Source organism: Oryzias latipes, chromosome 1 (assembly GCF_053564925.1).
Source record: "Oryzias latipes strain Hd-rR chromosome 1, Olatipes_Hd-rR_3.1".
Taxonomy (NCBI): Eukaryota; Metazoa; Chordata; class Actinopteri; order Beloniformes; family Adrianichthyidae; genus Oryzias; species Oryzias latipes.
This window is the reverse complement of record NC_136237.1, coordinates 42,817,371-42,835,347: the sequence shown is the minus strand read 5'-3', so window position 1 is coordinate 42,835,347 and position 17,977 is coordinate 42,817,371. Positions and strand designations below refer to the sequence as shown.

The window sequence follows — 17,977 nt, the reverse complement described above, 5'->3', positions numbered from 1 at the left end:
TCTGCTTACGAAAGCAGAAGGGATCTCTGTTTAACGTATGCAGCTCAATCTCTACAGGTTAATAACACAGTCTGCAATGCAATTAATAAAATATGATAGAACTTTCTATGGCACTTTCTGTTGGCACGTGCAAAACTCTTTGGGCACGTGCTACAACACGCATCGCTGCCCCCAAGTGGTGGGAGGCTGCAATGACGCCCCGCGGCCACAAATTCAGGCAGACTTGACTATTGCGGTTCACTCCTACACGCACACGGACCAGGACTGGGCCACTGGGCCACTGGGCCACTGGGCCACTGAGCCGCAGCCCGATGGTTACGAGTTACTGGACTAGGAGGAGGATTTATGTGTCCCAAGTGGACGTGTTCCTGTAGCTGACCGAAAACCCATCACAGGTGAGACCAGGTGAGTCTAAAGCTGCTGAGTCATGTTTGGATCTGAAACCTCATGAAGAACTGGATCACTGGTATCGTCCGTCCACACCGGACGGACGAATCAGGAGCTGAAGAAGAGCAGAAGAAGAGCAGAGCACACCTGTGTCTATATAATAGAAATACTTTTTATTTTGTCACAGGAATAATCGTAAACAAGAGATTTAAAAATGCAGATTCCATCTGGATCTCCATTCAGATTCAAACACTAAACAAACCAGATTCTGCTGCAGTAAAACAAGTCTGCTAGATGAAGCTCAACGACACACAAACACACTCGCTCCTCTGACGCACAAACACACACACGTTCTGCATGGGCTGGGTGGGGGGGGGGCGTGTGGATGTTGAAGTCACTTCTACCTCGATGAGGCAGAGATTCTGGAAGACAAAACGGATTTAGAAACCATTAGGCTGACTGTGCACGTGTGTGCACGTATATGTCTGCATGTGTGTGCACGTATTGTGTAGGTCTGCATGTGTGTGCACGAGTGTGCGTGCATGTTTATGTCTATGTCTGTACCCGTGCGCACATTCAGGTGTGCAATGGTGTGCACATGTGTGTGTGTGCAGGTATGTGTGCATGCAGGTATGTGTGCACATGCGCATGTGTGCGCGCACATGACAGTACATGCATGTGCGTGCGTATGTGAGTGTGCATGTCTGCGTATGTGAGTGTGCATGCGTGTGCATGTGTGTGCGTGTGCATGTGAGCGCGCTCACTGCAGCTTGTCCTGCAGCAGCTCCAGCCTCTGCCGGTCCACATATCTTGAAAAGAGGGACAGCAGGTTGGGGGGGGTGAAGAGTGGAGGGGAGAGCGATGAAGAGGAGACGCTGAGCAGCTCCCTCATCACCGAGAACACCAACTCAGTCCTGGGGGGTCAAGAGGAAGAGTGTGTCAGTCAGGAAGGAGAGGAAGAGGATGTGAGGAAGAGCGGCTCACCATCGATTGTCGTCCATCAGCTGACAAACGGGGTCGGAGCTCTGCATCCGCTCGCCCTCGCTCAGGATCAGATACAGCAGCGTCACGCCGAACTGCACACGTGCGCACACACACACACACACACGCACAGGCAGAGAGGAAACGCTCAGCTGCTGGTGTCCAGAACAGAAATGGTTACTTTTAAAAAGGTTTCCTTCCTGTTTGGAGCGTTAGCATTAGCCGTTCTATGGGAAATTCCATTATGTGTTAGCATCAAGCTAGCAGACTTCTCTACTGCTGTGATGGGTTCAGTACCGGAAAAAGAAAGTCATAAAAGATCAATGTCTACTTTTATGGATCGATTATTGATCTATCCACCTTGGATCTATTCAGATGAATTGATTTTATCAACCCAGCCCTACTTTCTGCAGAAATCAGACATTTTAAGGCAATTTCATCACAAATGAAAAAGGAACAAAAACTAAAATAAAAAATATTCATAAATGATGAAAACAAGAATAAAATGAGGGGAATTTTTTAATTATTGTCTTTCAAAATAAGTAAAATATCATGAGGGCCGACAGGCGGCCTACCCACCCCGCAGCGGCGTGACAGGCTGATGACCTGTCCGGGGCGTTTCCCGCCTTCGCCCTACAGAAGCCGGACGGGCTCCAGCAACACGGCGGGTTAACGAAACGGATGGAAGTTCAGGACAAATCGCCGCCATTGGATGTATTTTACCCGCCCATCGGGTCAATGAAAAGGTCATAGACTTAACATTGAAACTGCCCGCCACTGCCGCGAAAATGGCGTTCGGCGTGAACGCAGTTTAAGGCGGAGCCTCCTCCACGCAGTTTGTCTCACCTTGTTCTGCAGCACCGTGGTCAGCTGACCCTCGCTCCCCTGCAGCTCCTGCAGCAGGTCGGTGAGGGCGGAGCTCGCCAGCGACTGAACCACCGCCGACACCGGATCCAACAGGCAGCACAGCACCTGCACAGGTGAGGAGACAGCTGCTGAGAGAGCAGGAGGGGGAGGAGCTTCAGCACGCCGCTGACCCACCCCACCCCCATGGAAAGACGGCGTGAAAGCGAACCCTGCTAACTGAAGCAGTGGGTGTGTGTGGGAGGGAGGGGCTGTCAAAAACAGAACCGCAGGTGGGGGGGGGGGCAGCCCCACCCATCTGCCAATCAAAAAGGGTTTTATTCTGTCTTTTCAGAAGCTGAACCAAAGACTCCGCCCACAAACTTCAGATTCTCCGTCCACCTCGGGTCCTTCAGAATTAGCTTAGGAAAATAAAAGCTTTGACACCCATTTTTACAAAATAAAAGTCTTGAGAGCACATCTGAAGGGGGGGTTACCTGATCCTGCTTGTCCTTCTTGGCCAAGACGGGGAGGTTGCGGGCGATCGCCATGACGACGGCAGCGGCCTGGGGTGCAGGCAGGAAGGGGAGGAGCCTACCCATGAGGCGCTTGCCTTTCCTCACCGACATGATCATCACGCACAGGTCGTCGCTCACTCTGAAAGAGAGGGTAACGTGTCAGCCACGCCCCCACCCTGCAGCCACGCCCCCTCCCCCACACACCTGTGCTCCCAGTCCTTGTCCCGCAGGGCGGCGCTCAGCTGCTCCGTGTTGGTCTTGTGCTGCTCCAACAGGGCCGAACGCTCCTCCTCGGGGGTCTGCACGAAGCGCTTCTCGAAGTCCTGGACCTCCAGCAGCAGGCTGAACATCTGCAGACGAGGGGGGGCGGGGTCAGAGCAGAGCCTCACCTGCAGACGTGCACGCGTACGTGTACTACCTTCTCCACCGTGTACAGGATCTGCCGCCGTTTGTTCCACACCTGCTTCTCCCTCTTCTCCTGCGGGGGAAAGACAGAGCGTCACAAACCGACCCCCCCACCGTGAAGGAGGCATCGATGAAGCGGGAACCTCATCGTCCGAGCGGCTCGTCACCACGGCGTCGATCATCTTTCGGGGGTTGTTGACGCTGGAGACCGTCAGCTTCCCCAGAGAGCCTGCAAACTGAACTGTGGACAGAGGGGGGTCAGGGGGGATGCGTGCTGCCTGAGGAGGGGGGAAGGGCTGGGGGTGCTCACCTGGCCTGTAGGTGTGCTCCACCTTGGCGACCTGCGGCGTGATGAGCTTGGTGGCGTGCTCCTTCCTGCTGCTGCTGTCCTGCTCCTTCTCCTGACGCTTCTCCATTTTCTCGTAGTAATTCTGCAGAACCAACATCCGCCAGTCAACCTTCAGGGGGCGGGGCTAAGAACACCTGATCACTCCAGACACTGAAAACGATCGGATTCCCGCCAGACAGGAAGGTGACTTTGGTAATCACGCAGGGAGAGGTTCAGGTTTTCCAGGAAGTTCCCATGTCTGAAGCGGGGGAGGCCCCCAGGTGCCCCAGCGGGGGCCGTGGTGGTGGTAGTGGGGCGGTGCTGCCTCACCTGGTAGTAGTAGTCGTCCAGGTAGGGGTCGGTGCTTTGCAGCTGCATCATCTGGATCTTGGTGACCCACTCCTTCTCCTTCTGGCTCATCAGGTTGCTGTAGGGATCTCTGGGGCGCCGGTCCCCCGCGGTCCTGCCTCGGTCCCTATGGGGGCCCCAAACACACAGGTGAGCCGTCAAACGCCCGCAGTCACAGGCGGGGGCGGGGCTGGCAGACTCACCCCCCGCGGCTCTGCAGCCGCTGAGTGAGCAGGCGGCGGTGCTGCGGGTGCAGGTGGGTGGTGTTGTGCCGGATGGGGGGTATGGGCGGGGGCGGGCCCATTCTGTGGCCGTGTGGAGGAGGAGGGCCCCCAAAAAACGGTCTGAAACCGCCGCCCGGCAACAAGGGAGGGCCGGGACCACCACGATGAAAACCTGCAACCTGAAAATAAACAGGACGTTAAAATGTAACCCCCCCCCTCATCACAGGAGGATTGTGTTTGTGCCCCCCCCCTGCTGGTCAGGGGGGGTGATGAAGGTTTGAGGCTGTCAGGGAGGTGTTTGAATTGAATTGACCCAACCCTGGATTTGAACCCTCACCCTCCCGGAGACTCCATCCCCTCCTCACTTGTTCGTGGGGGTGTCGAGTGTGCATGTGCGTGTGCACGGTCGGTACCTGAGAGTTCAGCAGCTGGGCTCTCTGGATCTGGGACAGGACTCTGGGGGGGAACGGGCCGCGGCACAGCGGGGAGTTCTGCAGACACAAGACGTGACGGTTAAGGAGGGGAGCGTGACTGCGCAGACAGACAGACGGGCGGGGGGCACTCACTGCTATGTTGAGGAGGGTGTTGGGGGACAAGCGCTCGGGGAAGGGAGGGGGGTATCTGTGCTGGAGCGGAGCGCGCACGTGAACCGCCGTGGGGTGGTGGATCTACGGACACAGAGAGGCTCACCAGGACCCCTTCTTGGGGGGGCAGGGTTTCAGAAATGTTTGACGCTTCGCTCACCTGATGATTCAGGGCGTGGCTCATGGGCTGCTTGGGCGGAGTCCCTATTGGCACCGCCCTCACAGGAGGTGAGCCAATAACAGGGGAGGAGGAGCGTGGGGGCGGGACCCTCTCGGAGAGGTCCCACCCCTCCTCGGTCCTGCCCTGCAGAGGTCGTTTGGGAAGCCCCACCTCCTTGATGATGGACATGAGTGGGCTGTCCTGGGGGGGCACAGATCAGCCATTTGAGGCGCTGCAGGCGCATTTAAAAGAAAAGGGCGTCGGCTTTCCTCACCTCCATGTGTGCGGCCAAGGCGGGCGGGACGCCGACCGGTCCGAACCCCAGGCTGCTGTCCCAGATGCTGTGAGAGTTCATCTGAGGTCACAGGAAGACACGTTACAGCTGATCAAAACACGGCGAGCTGAGAGGGAGCGCAGGAAAACACGCCTCACCTGCGGCGTGGGGGCGGGGCCTCGGAGCAACAGCTGCTGCTGGTAGCTGAGCATGGACGCGGCGGGCGGCGCTGTGGCAGAAACATAAACTGAACGTCACAGCAGGTTTTTCCGCGAAGAAGAAAACCTTGGGAGGCGTGGAACCAGGGGAACCACCTGGGGAGGATCTGCGCAGACGCTGCTCACCTGTGACTCCGGGCGGCTTCTGGGGGGGGCGCGGCTGCTGCAGGCCGTGCAGGCTGGGAGAGGGGCGGGGCTTCTCTGCCGCTCCGACCCCGGCGATGGCGGGATCCGCCTCCAAGATGAGGCGGGCCACGGACTCGGCCAGCTCCCCCCCACCTGCTCGCTCGTCCGCATCTGCAGAGGAAAACGAGGAACGTCAGAACGCAGAAGGCCTGCGGGGCGAGGGAGGGGCAACCACACGACCTCGAGGAGGAAGGTCAGCAGAAGACGAGGAGAAGCCCAGGGAGGACGGGAGGGAGGGAGGGTCTGCAGAGGAGGGCGGGGGCTCTGCGCCTCCTGGCTCCGCCTCCTCCGGCTGCGCCGCTCCATGTTCGTCACGCTCGTCGAGCTCAGCCAGCCGCTTGTGCTCCTCCTGCCAGTCGTCATCTGGAAGAGGAGGAGCAGGAGAACAACATGATGAAGAACCAGAGGTGGGCGGGGCGACACGTCAGGCGCCGTCTTCAGTCTGAAACCCCCTCCTCTCTGAACTCCTCTGAATCTGCGGCTCCCAGCTGAGGTCTGACGCCTCCTCAGCTGCTCCTCGTGATAGAGGGGGGAGCAGAGAGGAGCCCATTCAGAAGCTCCCCCCTGAAAGGGGGAGGACGCTCCGAATGCTGAGGCTGAAACCGAGGTAAAGCCGGCGCTCAGACCGTCTGAGGATCTGAGTCCTGAACCCATGTCCTGATCGGGGATCAATAACGGTTTATCAGGAAAAAAGGCTTAAGCTAGTTTCCATTTGACAACCTGGACTTTTGAAACATGATCAGTAACTGATCAATCATATTGATCTCTGAGGCTAACCTTAAAGAAAACACAAAGATCCTGAAGTCCGACTCACCGATGGCTCCAGCTCCAAAGGTGTCATCGTTGAACTGATCAATTTCATCTTCCTCCTCTACCAGTCCATCGTCTTCCTCCTCCAGCGTACAGTCGTCATCCAGGGACTGCAGGAGGAAGAAACGAGACGTCAAACTCCACGGAGGAATGATGCAGATGCTCCGGTTCTCCGCCTGACCAACATCCCTGAGCTCCACCTCTATGCCGACGACTCTCAGCTGTCGCAGACGGCATCTGCAGCTGCGCAGACGAGAGCCCAGGTGCGGAGCTCAGCAGCTGAAAGAAGGCAGACGCCGCCACCACGTACGGCGCCATCGCATGGATCCACAGGAACGAGATAAATGGTCTCCATGTGGAGGAAGGGGAACATGTGCAGGAACACCTGAACGTTTCTGTACGTTCTAAAGTTCTGTGGTTTCAACGTCGGCTAAAGCAGTGGCCCCCACCCCCGCGCCGCAGACCTGTACCGGTCCGTGGGTCATTTGGTACAGAAAAAATAAAAAACGTACATTTCTTCCGTTTTATTTATTTCAGAATCTGAAAGAAGTTTTATTTTGAAAAATTGCCTGATTCTCTGTTCCGTCTATGTCACTCTTGATGCAGGCCAAGGCGCTCTTCTTGGTTACCGCTAAAATAAAACCCAGACTAGCAAAATGAGTAAAAACAAACGTCTTTGGAAAGTTTCTTTGCCCAGATAGGAGACAGAAGAGGAGCCCTCCACTTCCAAAAAAAAGAAAGCTACATTTACAGAGAGTACTTCTTTTTTGCAACATGAGTGTGGGAAGGGGAGAGGACAATGACACCTGTATGATGTCCAATGACATGCGTGTCAAAATAAAAGCTCAAGCTTCGTCTTGCCTCAGTCACTTGTTTATCATGGCGTAGCGACAATGTCCATCTGTCTACAAACTTCAAGATGGGTCCGTGGAACCTTTGTGTGACGTCATACCGGTCCGTGGAGTTAAAAAACGTTGGAGATCACTGGGCTAAAGAACCAAAACTGGAATTGATCAGGAAGAAGCCATTGATTGTATCAGAGAACCGGAGCGATTGTGACGTCATCCAGAGAAAAGCGTTTACTGCCGGCTCCAACCAAATGAAGACCGTTCACTTTCACAATACGGAAGCAGACATGTTGGAGCCACACGTCATCAGGAAGCAGTGATTGGTCCAAGTCAGTCTGAGCCATTGTTTCTGTGGCAACCACTCTCACCAATCAGGAGTGAGTTTGTTAGAAGGCCACACCCCTACCACTTGATAGTGGGCTACCAAATCTATCAAACGTACTGAATGTTGGGCCAGCAGGCTCCATCTACTTTTATTGAAGCGTCTGATTGGCCAGTTTAAAACTTGATCTACAGAAAACACATCTGTGAAAAATGGGGGTATAAAGAAAAGTATCAGATACACAACGGTTCTCCTGGCCAATAGAACGACAGAGTCACAGCTGTCACAGCCACTTCCTGTTTGGAAAGCCAGGGGGAGGGGCCACTCAGTCCACTTCTCTTCTACAGTCAATGGAAGAAATGCACAAGTTTCTGCTTTCCGTAAAATAGGGTTCTAATAGTGTGAAGGATCAATGAGTGACAAATATTGATTAATCTTCACATTTCCATAAAACCATATTTCACATGTTTACACCGACGGCATCCCAGCTCCGCCCCTTTCTGATGCAGACAAATGGATCCATGAACGTTGTTGTTTTCCTGGTCTGAGCTGGAATCTGGATCCAAATCTGGATTGATCCACTATCACTGCCATCTTCGTTACACTGCTAATGTAATTGGGGGGGCTAGTGGGACAGCCTGCAAACAAATGGATGATGGGAACTAGGGGCAGGCTTACTCCTGCCGCTCTGCAGAAATGATGTCCTAGAAAATGGTATTTCATGAAACTACTGGAAACACTTTGAAAACAGATCAGAAGACGATGGGAGCCGGAATTTAACGTCGTCTTCCAGATGAACTGAATTCAGGTTTTACGTTTTTAGACACAAACTGGTTTCTGTTCAAACTGAACCTGTAACTGAACCCGATGGTTTGGGTTCCTGAGCAGCATCTGGGTTCTCCGTGAGGAACCTCCGTTCATCAACGATGAAGGTCCAGAAGGTGGAAAGCTCCAACCAGCTCCAGGAAAACTGGAGGCAGGTTTTCTGCAGACGTGAGAGCAGATTCCCGCGGGAAACCTAGTCCCGGGGGGTCAGGGCTTTAAAACCTAAATAAATCACATCAGGACTCCCGGTGTGGTGGGGCTGCTTAGCCGGGATGCTAACGTGATGTCACATCACGGAGGACCTGGCCGCTGCCCTCAGGAGCACCGGCGGATGTTCCCCCCGCCGCCCGCGCCCTCACGCCGGCGGAGCTTTCTTCACCGAAGCGCCGGCTCTCCGCTCACAGCACGGCCGGTAGCTGAGCGCACCTCCGCGGCGCAGCCAGCAGGAAAGCGCGCTGCTTCACAGGCCGCTTTGAAATGCGACTGAAAACAAAAGCCGCGGCGAAAACCCGCGGAGCAGAACCGGACCGGAACCACCGAGGACGCAGTCTAGCACCTGAGCAGGTCGCGCGCGTGACCTGAAGCCACGGGTCTCACCTGAAATCGAAACATCGATCTTGTGAGGAAGAGAAGCGCATCAGGAGCGAGGCGGCGCGCGAATGACCCAGCACGGACGTCAACACACGAACGCGCGTCACGTGGGCTTGAGTGCGCGCACGCATGCTGTTTACGTTGAGGGCGGAGCCAAACGACTGTTTTCGTCTCCCCGGAATGAGGAAGAGGAGCGACGGACGGATGAAGAAAGATAAACAAACAGCCGCGCAGCGGGGCTCCTGCGGACCCGCGGGTCTGTTTAACCCACATCAAAGATTTACGGCATTTCCACTGATTTGATTAGGATTTCATTTTTGAGACATTTTTATTAACAATTTAACAAAACAGCCGCAATATCGAACATATAACAGTATTTATGGATGGAAAAATTACAGTCTTGTTTTGATTTGAAAACAATTTATTTATTTATTATTTTATTGTTTTCATGTACAGTATTTAAGTGAAACTGTCGACGCAGGTGACGTCATAACTCCATATGTGTATTTGTTTCGTTTCCGGTCCTTTCAAATTAAAAGTAGTCTAAATATAATCCATTCTCCAATAGAACCACGCCCCCACGTGTCCCACGCGGATTTCAGGGTTCTCCCACTGACATTCCAGACTGTTGCACTTTTTTAAACAAAAAATAAAGAGAAAAGGTTTTCCTCAGGTCAGAAAATCACATGACGGCAGCGAGAATGTCCTCATGTGACCTCACCTGTCCAGGTGATGATCGCTGAGAGAACTTTGGAAGGTTCTACTGAAACCTGTTCCTTCTTGTCATCATTTGCAGAGGACATGAGTTCTCCTAACAGCTCAGATGTTTAAGAAGATGTTTTTATTTATTTATTATTATTCATTTGTTCCGTCCCTTGCAGAAGTTCCTCTGTGAAGAGCGAGGTTGTTGCGCGATGCCTCACCATGGTTCTGTGGCAGCTCTGCACTCTGGAGCACCTGAGGACCTCCAGCTTCGGGTATCCTCCTCCTCGCCACGGCCTCCAGCTGCTGTTCTGGTTCGCCAACGACTGTGTGACCTCTGACTCCCACATCACCATGAAGGTCAGGAACCGGCTCCTGTCAACGACAGTGTTCATGAAAAAAGTAAAGATGTTCAGAGAAACTGCATTTCCTGCCTGGACAGAAGAGATGGTTCCCCCAGAAGAGAAGACAGTCATGTGACCTCAGGGACACGCGGGACTCAGGTCCTCTCTCCAGCGTCACAGGTGTCTGTCATCAGTCGGTCTGCTTGTCTGAAGGGGACACCAGTCTGTTTGGAGTCCCTCACAGAAAATCACAGAGAACATCTCCAACAGTTGGATGTTCCTGTGACTAAACTGAAGAAACCAGAACAGACAGTAGAGGTCATCCCCAAGGTCAAAGTGCATCAGAGTCAGATCCAGCATCAGGACCAGAGTGGAGGAGGACACTACTGATGGGGTGGGAAACGGCTTGTACTTGTACGACGCTTTACTGCCTTCTTAGAAGGTCCAAAGTGCTCTGCAGTCCCATCCACACACTGATGACGGAGGGTGATGCTCAAGGACACTTCGACACATTAGCGCGCAGAATGGGAGCCGAACCTGCAACCTGCCGATCGGAGGTTGACCGCTCTACCTCTGCACTATAACCACCCCACGATAGAAGGAAGTCCTAAAAAAATCCCATAATCGAGCTCAACAACCTGAAAGAAGACTGTCCGTGCTGTGAAACACGGAGGAGGCTTGGTCATGGTCTGGGCTGCTTTACCACCAGAAATGCAGGGATTCTTGAATCTGTGGTCTTTATCTGAAAACCATCAACCGTTTAGGAGACAGACGTTCTTCCTGCTGTCAGGACGTTTGGTCTCAGTCTTCATCAGAACAATGATCCAAAACACCAACGAATGGTTCTGAAGCGTCCTCCTCTGAACCGATCTTCATCCTGCTGAGTGTCTGTGGATGGAGGAGGAACTTCTGGAGGAGGAACCTGCAGACAGGAGCCCTGCCCACAGAAACCTTTGATTGACATGAAAGGGAGGTTAAGGGGAGCCATCACTTCTGTCCTGACCCGATTCATTTTAAGGACGAAGACGATTAAAAACTGATTTTAAAGGATTAGTTGTTTTTTCTTTGTTTTGTTCTCTAGTTTTTCTGTCCAGGGTTCTCCTTCCTGAGGAGATCATTGGTTTTGTGCTCCTCTGACAGCTGAGAGCGGATCTGTGGAGGATCTCCTGCTGATCCTTTTGTGTTCAAATACGATTCAATCAAATACGTGAATTCATCGTCATTTTTGTACATTTTAGGCCAAATGATTTCTTCAGTTTTAAAGTTTTAAATAATTAATTATTAAATATGATTTTTCCCCCTGAGTTCTTTTCAATCCTGAACTAAGACGACTGGATCCCTGAGGCTCCGCCTTTCTCTCCGTGTGGGCTCCGCCCATCTCTTGACATCAACAGAGTGTCGTCTTTGGCAGCGTTTCGCCCACGAAAATAAAAATCTTCTGAACTTTTGCACAGATGGATGTTCATATTGTGCATGTAAACTGAAAGCGTGTAGCCGATCGCTGCTAGCTCTGTGGAGAAAGTGGGTGTGTCCGTTAGCCTGGGGGCGGAGCTGACAGCGCAGACTCTTCCTGGAAGGGGCGGTTCTCACTAGTCTATGTCAGTCCGTGAGAACCCGCTCATTTTCATGGATTGGGAGAGGCTGTTGCTCAAAATATCGCTTCAGGGTTTGTTTGTTTTTTATGAGGAATGAATATTATGATTCACTGAAAAGCTTAAAAGGGTTGAGTTTTGCATGAAACAGGCCCTTTAAATAAATCCATGTTTCTCAGAGGGACACAGAATATTCCTGAGTCACATAAGAATAGCGTGTTGAAGCCCCAGGATGGTTTTTCTTGTGCGCTGCCTCCGAACCTGCGAGTAAAAGTCGTCTCTGCGCCTCCTCACACAGCTGCAGTCCCACGTTCAGCCAGAGGAGGGCGACTTCGGCTTCCACGTGTTCGGAAACGTGGAAGAGCTTCTTCCCGCGCTGAGCAAAGCCAAGAAGCGTAAGAAGCAGGTGAGAGAGGATGGCTGTCAGTTCTGCTGCCGCCGCTGCGGCTGAACATCTCTGTCTCTGCAGTTGGTGTACTTTGTGGTTGGAAACCTGAACGCTGACAGGTACGCGGCCGCCGCCAGCCTCCCGCCGTACGTGAGGGAGAACTACAACACGTTTGGCGGCTACGACTCCAACAACACGGACCGCATCATCATCAGCTACCAGAGGACCAGCCGGCAGGTGGAGGCGGTCTACGTCACAGAGCACGACGACGCCGACCTCGGGATGTTCAGGCACGACGGGACCTTCCAGGTCAGCGCCGAGCTGATCCGAGCTCTGCAGAACCCTCAGCTGGACCTCAGCGCCTTCCTGACCCAGATGGGTTACTATGGAGACGTGGAGGTGATGGCGGGTTCGGCGCAGGTGGACCCGCTGGTGCTCAGCATGATGCAGAACGACCCCGTTGGGTTCTTCACGGAGGCCTTCAGCCGCCAGATGCAGCTGGACGTGGAGCCGTTCGGCTGCAGGTCGTTCCCTGAGTGTGACGCCGCTGCAGGCGACCGTGCAGCCCAATGCGGCGCCCTGCAGCGGAGAAACAGGAAGCCCAAAGCCAGCAGGAAGGCCAGGCCCTCCAGGCAAACGCAGCTGCCTCTACCCTGGGAGCCATGTGGGCGGAGCTACGGATGGGAGCCGATCGAGTCCTTCTACCCAGGTAAAGGTTCCATCAGGTTCTGAAACCATAAAGTTCCAAAACCCAGAACGCTACACAAATAAAACAAGCTAAAGTTCTTCACGAGTGTCGGACCTCAGCTGGACTCTGAGGTCCGACACTCGTGACGTCAATGGTCTGTATTTGTGACGGCCACAGCGCCCTCTGCTGGGAACATGCCACACCTGCCTGTACGTCAGGTGGAACCGCCTCCAAACGCGGAGCGTCTTCTCTGCATGTCAGCCCAAACTGAAGGAAACGTCTCCGGTTTTTCCCTGATGACGGTCCTGCTAACAGGCTAACGTCAGTGAAAATGTAGATAAAAGGTCTGAGACAACAAGAAAAACCCAAATGAAGCTGCAAGCAGCAGGAAAATGCTTCGTCTCTGAGGACGTTCTGTGGGCGGAGTCTTGGTTTTTGACCAGCTTGTGCGATGTTCTCTTCAGGTTATTACCGCGACGATAAGAAGGGGCCAGGCGGTGGGGGCATCAGCTTCTGGAAGATGCTCCTGGGCATCGGCGCCCTCTATGTGGCCTTCAAATGTCTGCGCTGGTGGCTGAGCAGCTCCAGCAAGGACGACTGGAACAAAACCGTCCTCAAGATATTTCCACGGAAATCCCCCCGTCATCCCGGGACGCACGTGATGCTGGACTACGTTTACTAGAAGGTCAAAGGGTCACAGCGACTCACACCTGATCCTGAAAGAAGAAACCTAAACCTTTTCAGGTTTGTTGAAGGATCCGCTTCAGATCTGGTCACAGGAAGAGTGTGAAGAAAAAGACCTTAAAACATTTGATGATCAAAACCGACCATCCGAACACTTTTAACATTTAAATTATACTATTAATGCAAACATGAAAGTAAAACAACCTTTTTTTAAAACACTGAAGGAGCTACGGACAACTGGAAGGTTTTGACCACCAGCTTTGGTCAAAAGCTCCAAACATTTTTTATCCTTAATTCTTAACATTTAAACAGTGTTGCCAGGTTGGGCCGTTTCCCGCCTAATTGGGCGGTCAAACATTGCTTTGGGTGGGTTCTGAGTCGGTTCGGCTGTTTTTACTTCCTTATTAAAATGTGTTTCCATGGACATGCAGTCAAAGCAGGCCGTGCCTCACCTGCCATCTTCCTCACCTTCCATCTTCCTCACCTGCCATCATGAGATGTATACTAATAATAATACTTTTAGTGGACATATTTGTCCAATAATCTGTGCTACTAATGAGATTTATATGTATATTCTAATCATTTTAATCATTTTCATCCTCAAAATTGTTGTATTTTGCGTGTTTCCTGCTCAACAACAGTGCAGATCACACAATCCCGTGCACACTGGGTTGATTACGTGCCTTTAGCTTACTCAGCGTATGCTAATGATGTGATGCTTTTTAAAGAGATTTTATTTCATGTCCTCAGTGTTTGCATCTGACATAAAGCTGCACTAAAACAAATACGTACAGTCATGCAGTACCTCCGCTTTAGCTGAAGAGGGCGCACCTGAGCTTTTGAAAACTGAACATTTTTGCCTTTTGAAGTATTTGTGGTAAATTTAAATCAAATGAGAGAAAACACAGAAATAATATGATAAAAGTGTCTCCAAATGTCCTTAAGTCTGATCAATAATAATGATCAGATGCTGCTTCCTTCTCTGATGTTCTATTTTTAATCCATAATTATCCAGTTTGTTTATGCGGGTTTTGTTTTTTTGTTTGTTTTTTTGTTTTGTTTCCAACTTTCACAAAAAAAAATGCAATGTTAGAAAATGACCCAAAAGATGAAAATGGAAAGTTAAAGTCTAAATTTGTCAAATTTCCTTTTCCTCCAAGGAAATGATGATGATGAGGATGATGATGATGATGATGATGATGCTTCTCCAGGAAGGAAAACAACTTTTCTATTAGTGATATTGATAAGGAAACAGTCGATCATTTATTTTATGAATCTATTTATGTTTTGGAGAATTTTAGTGTTGCACAAAACTGTTTACACATAAATAGGAAAATCTCAGGTAAAACGATGTTTGATTTAGCTGTTAGTGTTTGATTGACACTTGGAAAATGTTGTGTTCATAAGAAAAGGTTTTTAAAAATCAAACAACTCTTTAATATGTTTCATAGGGAAATCTGCTTAATTACTCACTTAAATTGTACGTGAGGTCGTGTTTATTCTGTGGTGGATGTTAATAAAGTTCAACAGGATGTCTTTCCTTTTGGGGGGGGGGCAGAATCACAGGGTTTGGACCCAGTGGAGGGCAGGAGAGAAAGATGGATGGATGGATGGATGGATGGATGGATGAATTTAAAATACCAAAAAGAGAGTCTACCTTTATGCTGATGACACAACTCAGGAAGCTGACCTGTTGGTGAAATCCCATTTGACCAAAAGTCAAGCGTGAGTCTAATATTCCGACTGGAGGCGTCTCTGTGGGACTTTAAACATCTTCAGGTCTTTGATGTCTCTGCTGCTCCTTAAAGGGATCAATGGTAACATCTCTGGGAGACAAAATGTCCCAGAGTCCATCTGTGGAGGTGACAGTATGTCATTGACCGACCTTCCTCTGTTCAGGAGCAAAACCAGAACAAATCTAAAGGTTGTAGACGTCTTCCAGGTTTCCACAGAGATCATCTGCTCTCAAAGCTTCTTCATTTCTCAAAACAAACTCCTGTTTGGCTCACAGGTTTCATTTCTCATGAGCTTAAATGTGTTTGATATTTGGGCTGAATGGTGTAGAAACGGAGGAAGATCTTTTACATTTGAAAGATTCTGTCCACATGGGAGGATGTCAGCTTTAAATCCTGTTCCTGAGGATCCTCAGGTGAATCCTGGACAGACAGGAGCTTCACTCTTTCATGATCAGCTCCATAAACCCTCTGAGAACCTGAAACTTCAGAACCGCCAGAGGAAGAGGAACAGAAACCTCTCCTCCTTCTCGTGTGGAGGACCTCTGCATTCAGACGCAGCCGTCATGTCTGCGCAGTCACTGAAGGACGCAGCCGCTCGCATGAAGCCAGAAGAGGAGATCTACGTCAACCTGAAGGAGCTGGTCCACCCAGAACCCGGAGGAGCAGGAGAGTCAGGTGGGTGAAGGATCGTCCAGGCTGTTTAGACGACCAAATACACTCCAGAAGGTTTCAAACAGATAATAGAGAAACGTCTGACTCCAACCCTGACGGGGCGTTTCTGGAAAACGGGCTCTGACGTTGAAGAACGTCCTGGTGAAGGACTCCTGACTGCTTCACGGCTCTGACGGCTCCTGTGAGCGCTCAGGCTGTCCGGCAGCTGCAGCGCTTCAGATTTAGGAGGAGGAGGAGGAAGTGAGAGCAGGTCTGCGGCCGGGGTTCCCTCTAAAGATGCTGAGAACCAGCTGACCGTTTAACCACAGGAGCTGCTCGGCTGAGAACATTCTGTGACCTCATGGCGTCGGTGATCGTCTCTCTGTGGTCGGATCTTCAAGGTTCTGCTGTCACGGTTGTTGACCGTGTTCTTCAGCGTGTTCCATCCAAACAGAAACAGTTTCTTTGCTGATGTTGTCACTGAAAAGGGCTGAGTGGGGCCCCTAGCTGGCTGAGTGGGGCCCCTAGCTGGCTGAGTGGGGCCCCTAGCTGGCTGAGTTGGCTGGCTCCCTGAGCGAGGCCCCGGGGCCTCTTCAGCCTTCTCAGCGAGAAGGCTGAAGAGTGAATGTTTTCTGGATGACTCGTTCTGTAGACTTCCTCATCACATGAACCCTGCTGTGCACCTGCAGGTGTGAGGAACCGCCAGCAGGAACCAGAAACCGGGACTCCCCTGAAAGTGGCTGCGGTTGTTCTGGCTCTGCTGAGTTTGGTCCTGCTGGTTCTGGCGGTCTGGGTCTCGGTTGTGTGTGAGTTGGAGCGCAGAAGAAGGCGGAAAACTGCTGGAAATCCTGATGGATTCTGTCCTGATGGTTTCCTGTCGCCTCAGACAACAGAGACTTCAGTCAGCTGTCCGGGGAACTGACCAACCGGACGGCAGAGAAGAACCAGCTGCAGAGCCGGAACCAGAACCTGACAGAGGAGGTGGATCGTTTGGAGAGCCAGAACCAGAACCTGACAGAGGAGATGGACCGTTTGGAGAGCCGGATCAACAGACTGGAGAACGGTGGTGAGGGTCTGAGTCCGGCCAAACGCCATCCTTAGTACAAACACTCTACCGTGCCGGCTGGATGGACGTTTTGGTCGATTGTGGCGGTTCCTAAAGCTTCTACAGATGTTGGACTGACTGTCAGACCCTGAACCTTGTGTTCTGCAGTGATCTGCCCTCATGGATGGAGGAGGTTCGGCTGCAGTTGTTATTGGTTCTCCACGTCATGCAGAAATTGGCAAAACAGCCGACAAAACTGTTTAAACCAACAAGCAGACCTGGTGATCATCAACGGCCGAGAGGAGATGGTGAGGCCTCGACTATTGACTATCCCGTCTCTCCTCTGATGATCTCCTGTCTGTTATTGACTCCTGCGGGTCATGACCTCTGTGTGAAGGGGAAGGAGTGACCTCCTCCTCCTCTTCTTCTTCTTCTTCAGGAGTTCCTGAATAAACTCGGAGTTGGGCTGAAGTTCTGGATCGGTTTACGGAAGAACTCCATGGGATGGACGTGGACCAATGACAGATCCCCGTCACCAGAGTAGGAGTTTGTGTTCAGACCTCACAACAAATCAGAGACAAAAACATTCAGAGAATAGAGTCGGTGTGGAGGTTCACAGATCTTCAGGTCAAAATGGTCTTTGTGCTCTCTTTCAGCTTCTGGCAGAACGGACACCCAGTGTGGAGAACCCAGTGGAACCAGCGGAACCAGCGGTACCAGGCCAGCCTTCAGGACTGTGGAGCCTTCAACAGCTTTCAGACGGGGAGTTTTTATTATCCAATCAAATCCTGGAGCAGTGAGCTGTGCAGCGCATGTCTGCAGTCAGTCTGTGAGAAGGAAGCTGTTCCTTCTGGGCTCCTGTAGTTCCGGTTCTGAAGGCCGAGCTCAGCTGGGATTAAGATGTTTTGATAAAGATGAGGAGGATGAAGAACCTAAAGCGTGTTCTTCGTCCTGAGCGCCGTGAACATCAGAAAAACCACGTTTCTCTCAGAATCACGAGGAAAACTTTTTGTGACTGATATGCTTTGATCCGTGAATCGGTTACGCTGACGAATGTTTGAACATCCACTCAGATGAAAATGGTGTTTCTAACATGTTCTGGTGGCATTTTTCTAAAGTTGGAGGACATTTATAAATAAAATTGATCTTAAAATTGCATTTCTGCGTTTTTCAATTAGGAGCAGACAAAATGTGATGTAGGACCTGCAATGGGCGGGGCCACAGCCTCCTTGCTCCGCCCCATTCTGATGCAGTCCAACAGATCCATGAACGTCTGTGTTTTCCTGGTCTGAGCA

The 17,977-nt window shown here is 51.5% G+C and overlaps 3 protein-coding genes across 3 annotated transcripts; 2 read left to right on the top strand and 1 right to left on the bottom strand.

Moving 5' to 3' along the window:
* Positions 1-539: 539 nt before the first annotated feature.
* On the bottom strand, positions 540-8,999 carry patl1 (PAT1 homolog 1, processing body mRNA decay factor). Its single transcript, XM_023953883.2, has 20 exons — positions 8,859-8,999; positions 6,271-6,376; positions 5,637-5,819; positions 5,397-5,567; positions 5,211-5,281; positions 5,053-5,133; positions 4,779-4,979; positions 4,601-4,702; positions 4,448-4,525; positions 4,014-4,213; positions 3,793-3,937; positions 3,445-3,565; positions 3,278-3,375; positions 3,148-3,207; positions 2,934-3,079; positions 2,709-2,868; positions 2,215-2,340; positions 1,372-1,463; positions 1,152-1,301; positions 540-809 (listed from the first exon to the last, which is right to left on the bottom strand). The coding sequence occupies exons 1-20, from the start codon at positions 8,871-8,873 to the stop codon at positions 788-790; spliced, it is 2,328 nt and encodes a 775-aa protein (XP_023809651.1). The 5' UTR covers positions 8,874-8,999; the 3' UTR covers positions 540-787.
* Positions 8,981-14,782, top strand: LOC101169262 (uncharacterized). The gene is made up of 5 exons (XM_004084616.5): positions 8,981-9,108; positions 9,734-9,914; positions 11,789-11,896; positions 11,960-12,587; positions 13,031-14,782. The coding sequence occupies exons 2-5, from the start codon at positions 9,777-9,779 to the stop codon at positions 13,246-13,248; spliced, it is 1,092 nt and encodes a 363-aa protein (XP_004084664.1). The 5' UTR covers positions 8,981-9,108; positions 9,734-9,776; the 3' UTR covers positions 13,249-14,782.
* A 122-nt stretch (positions 14,783-14,904) lies between these two features.
* Positions 14,905-17,679, top strand: LOC105357655 (uncharacterized). Its single transcript, XM_011492902.3, has 6 exons — positions 14,905-15,661; positions 16,327-16,443; positions 16,524-16,703; positions 16,851-16,990; positions 17,122-17,222; positions 17,339-17,679. The coding sequence occupies exons 1-6, from the start codon at positions 15,037-15,039 to the stop codon at positions 17,544-17,546; spliced, it is 1,371 nt and encodes a 456-aa protein (XP_011491204.2). The 5' UTR covers positions 14,905-15,036; the 3' UTR covers positions 17,547-17,679.
* The last annotated feature ends 298 nt before the right edge of the window (positions 17,680-17,977 follow it).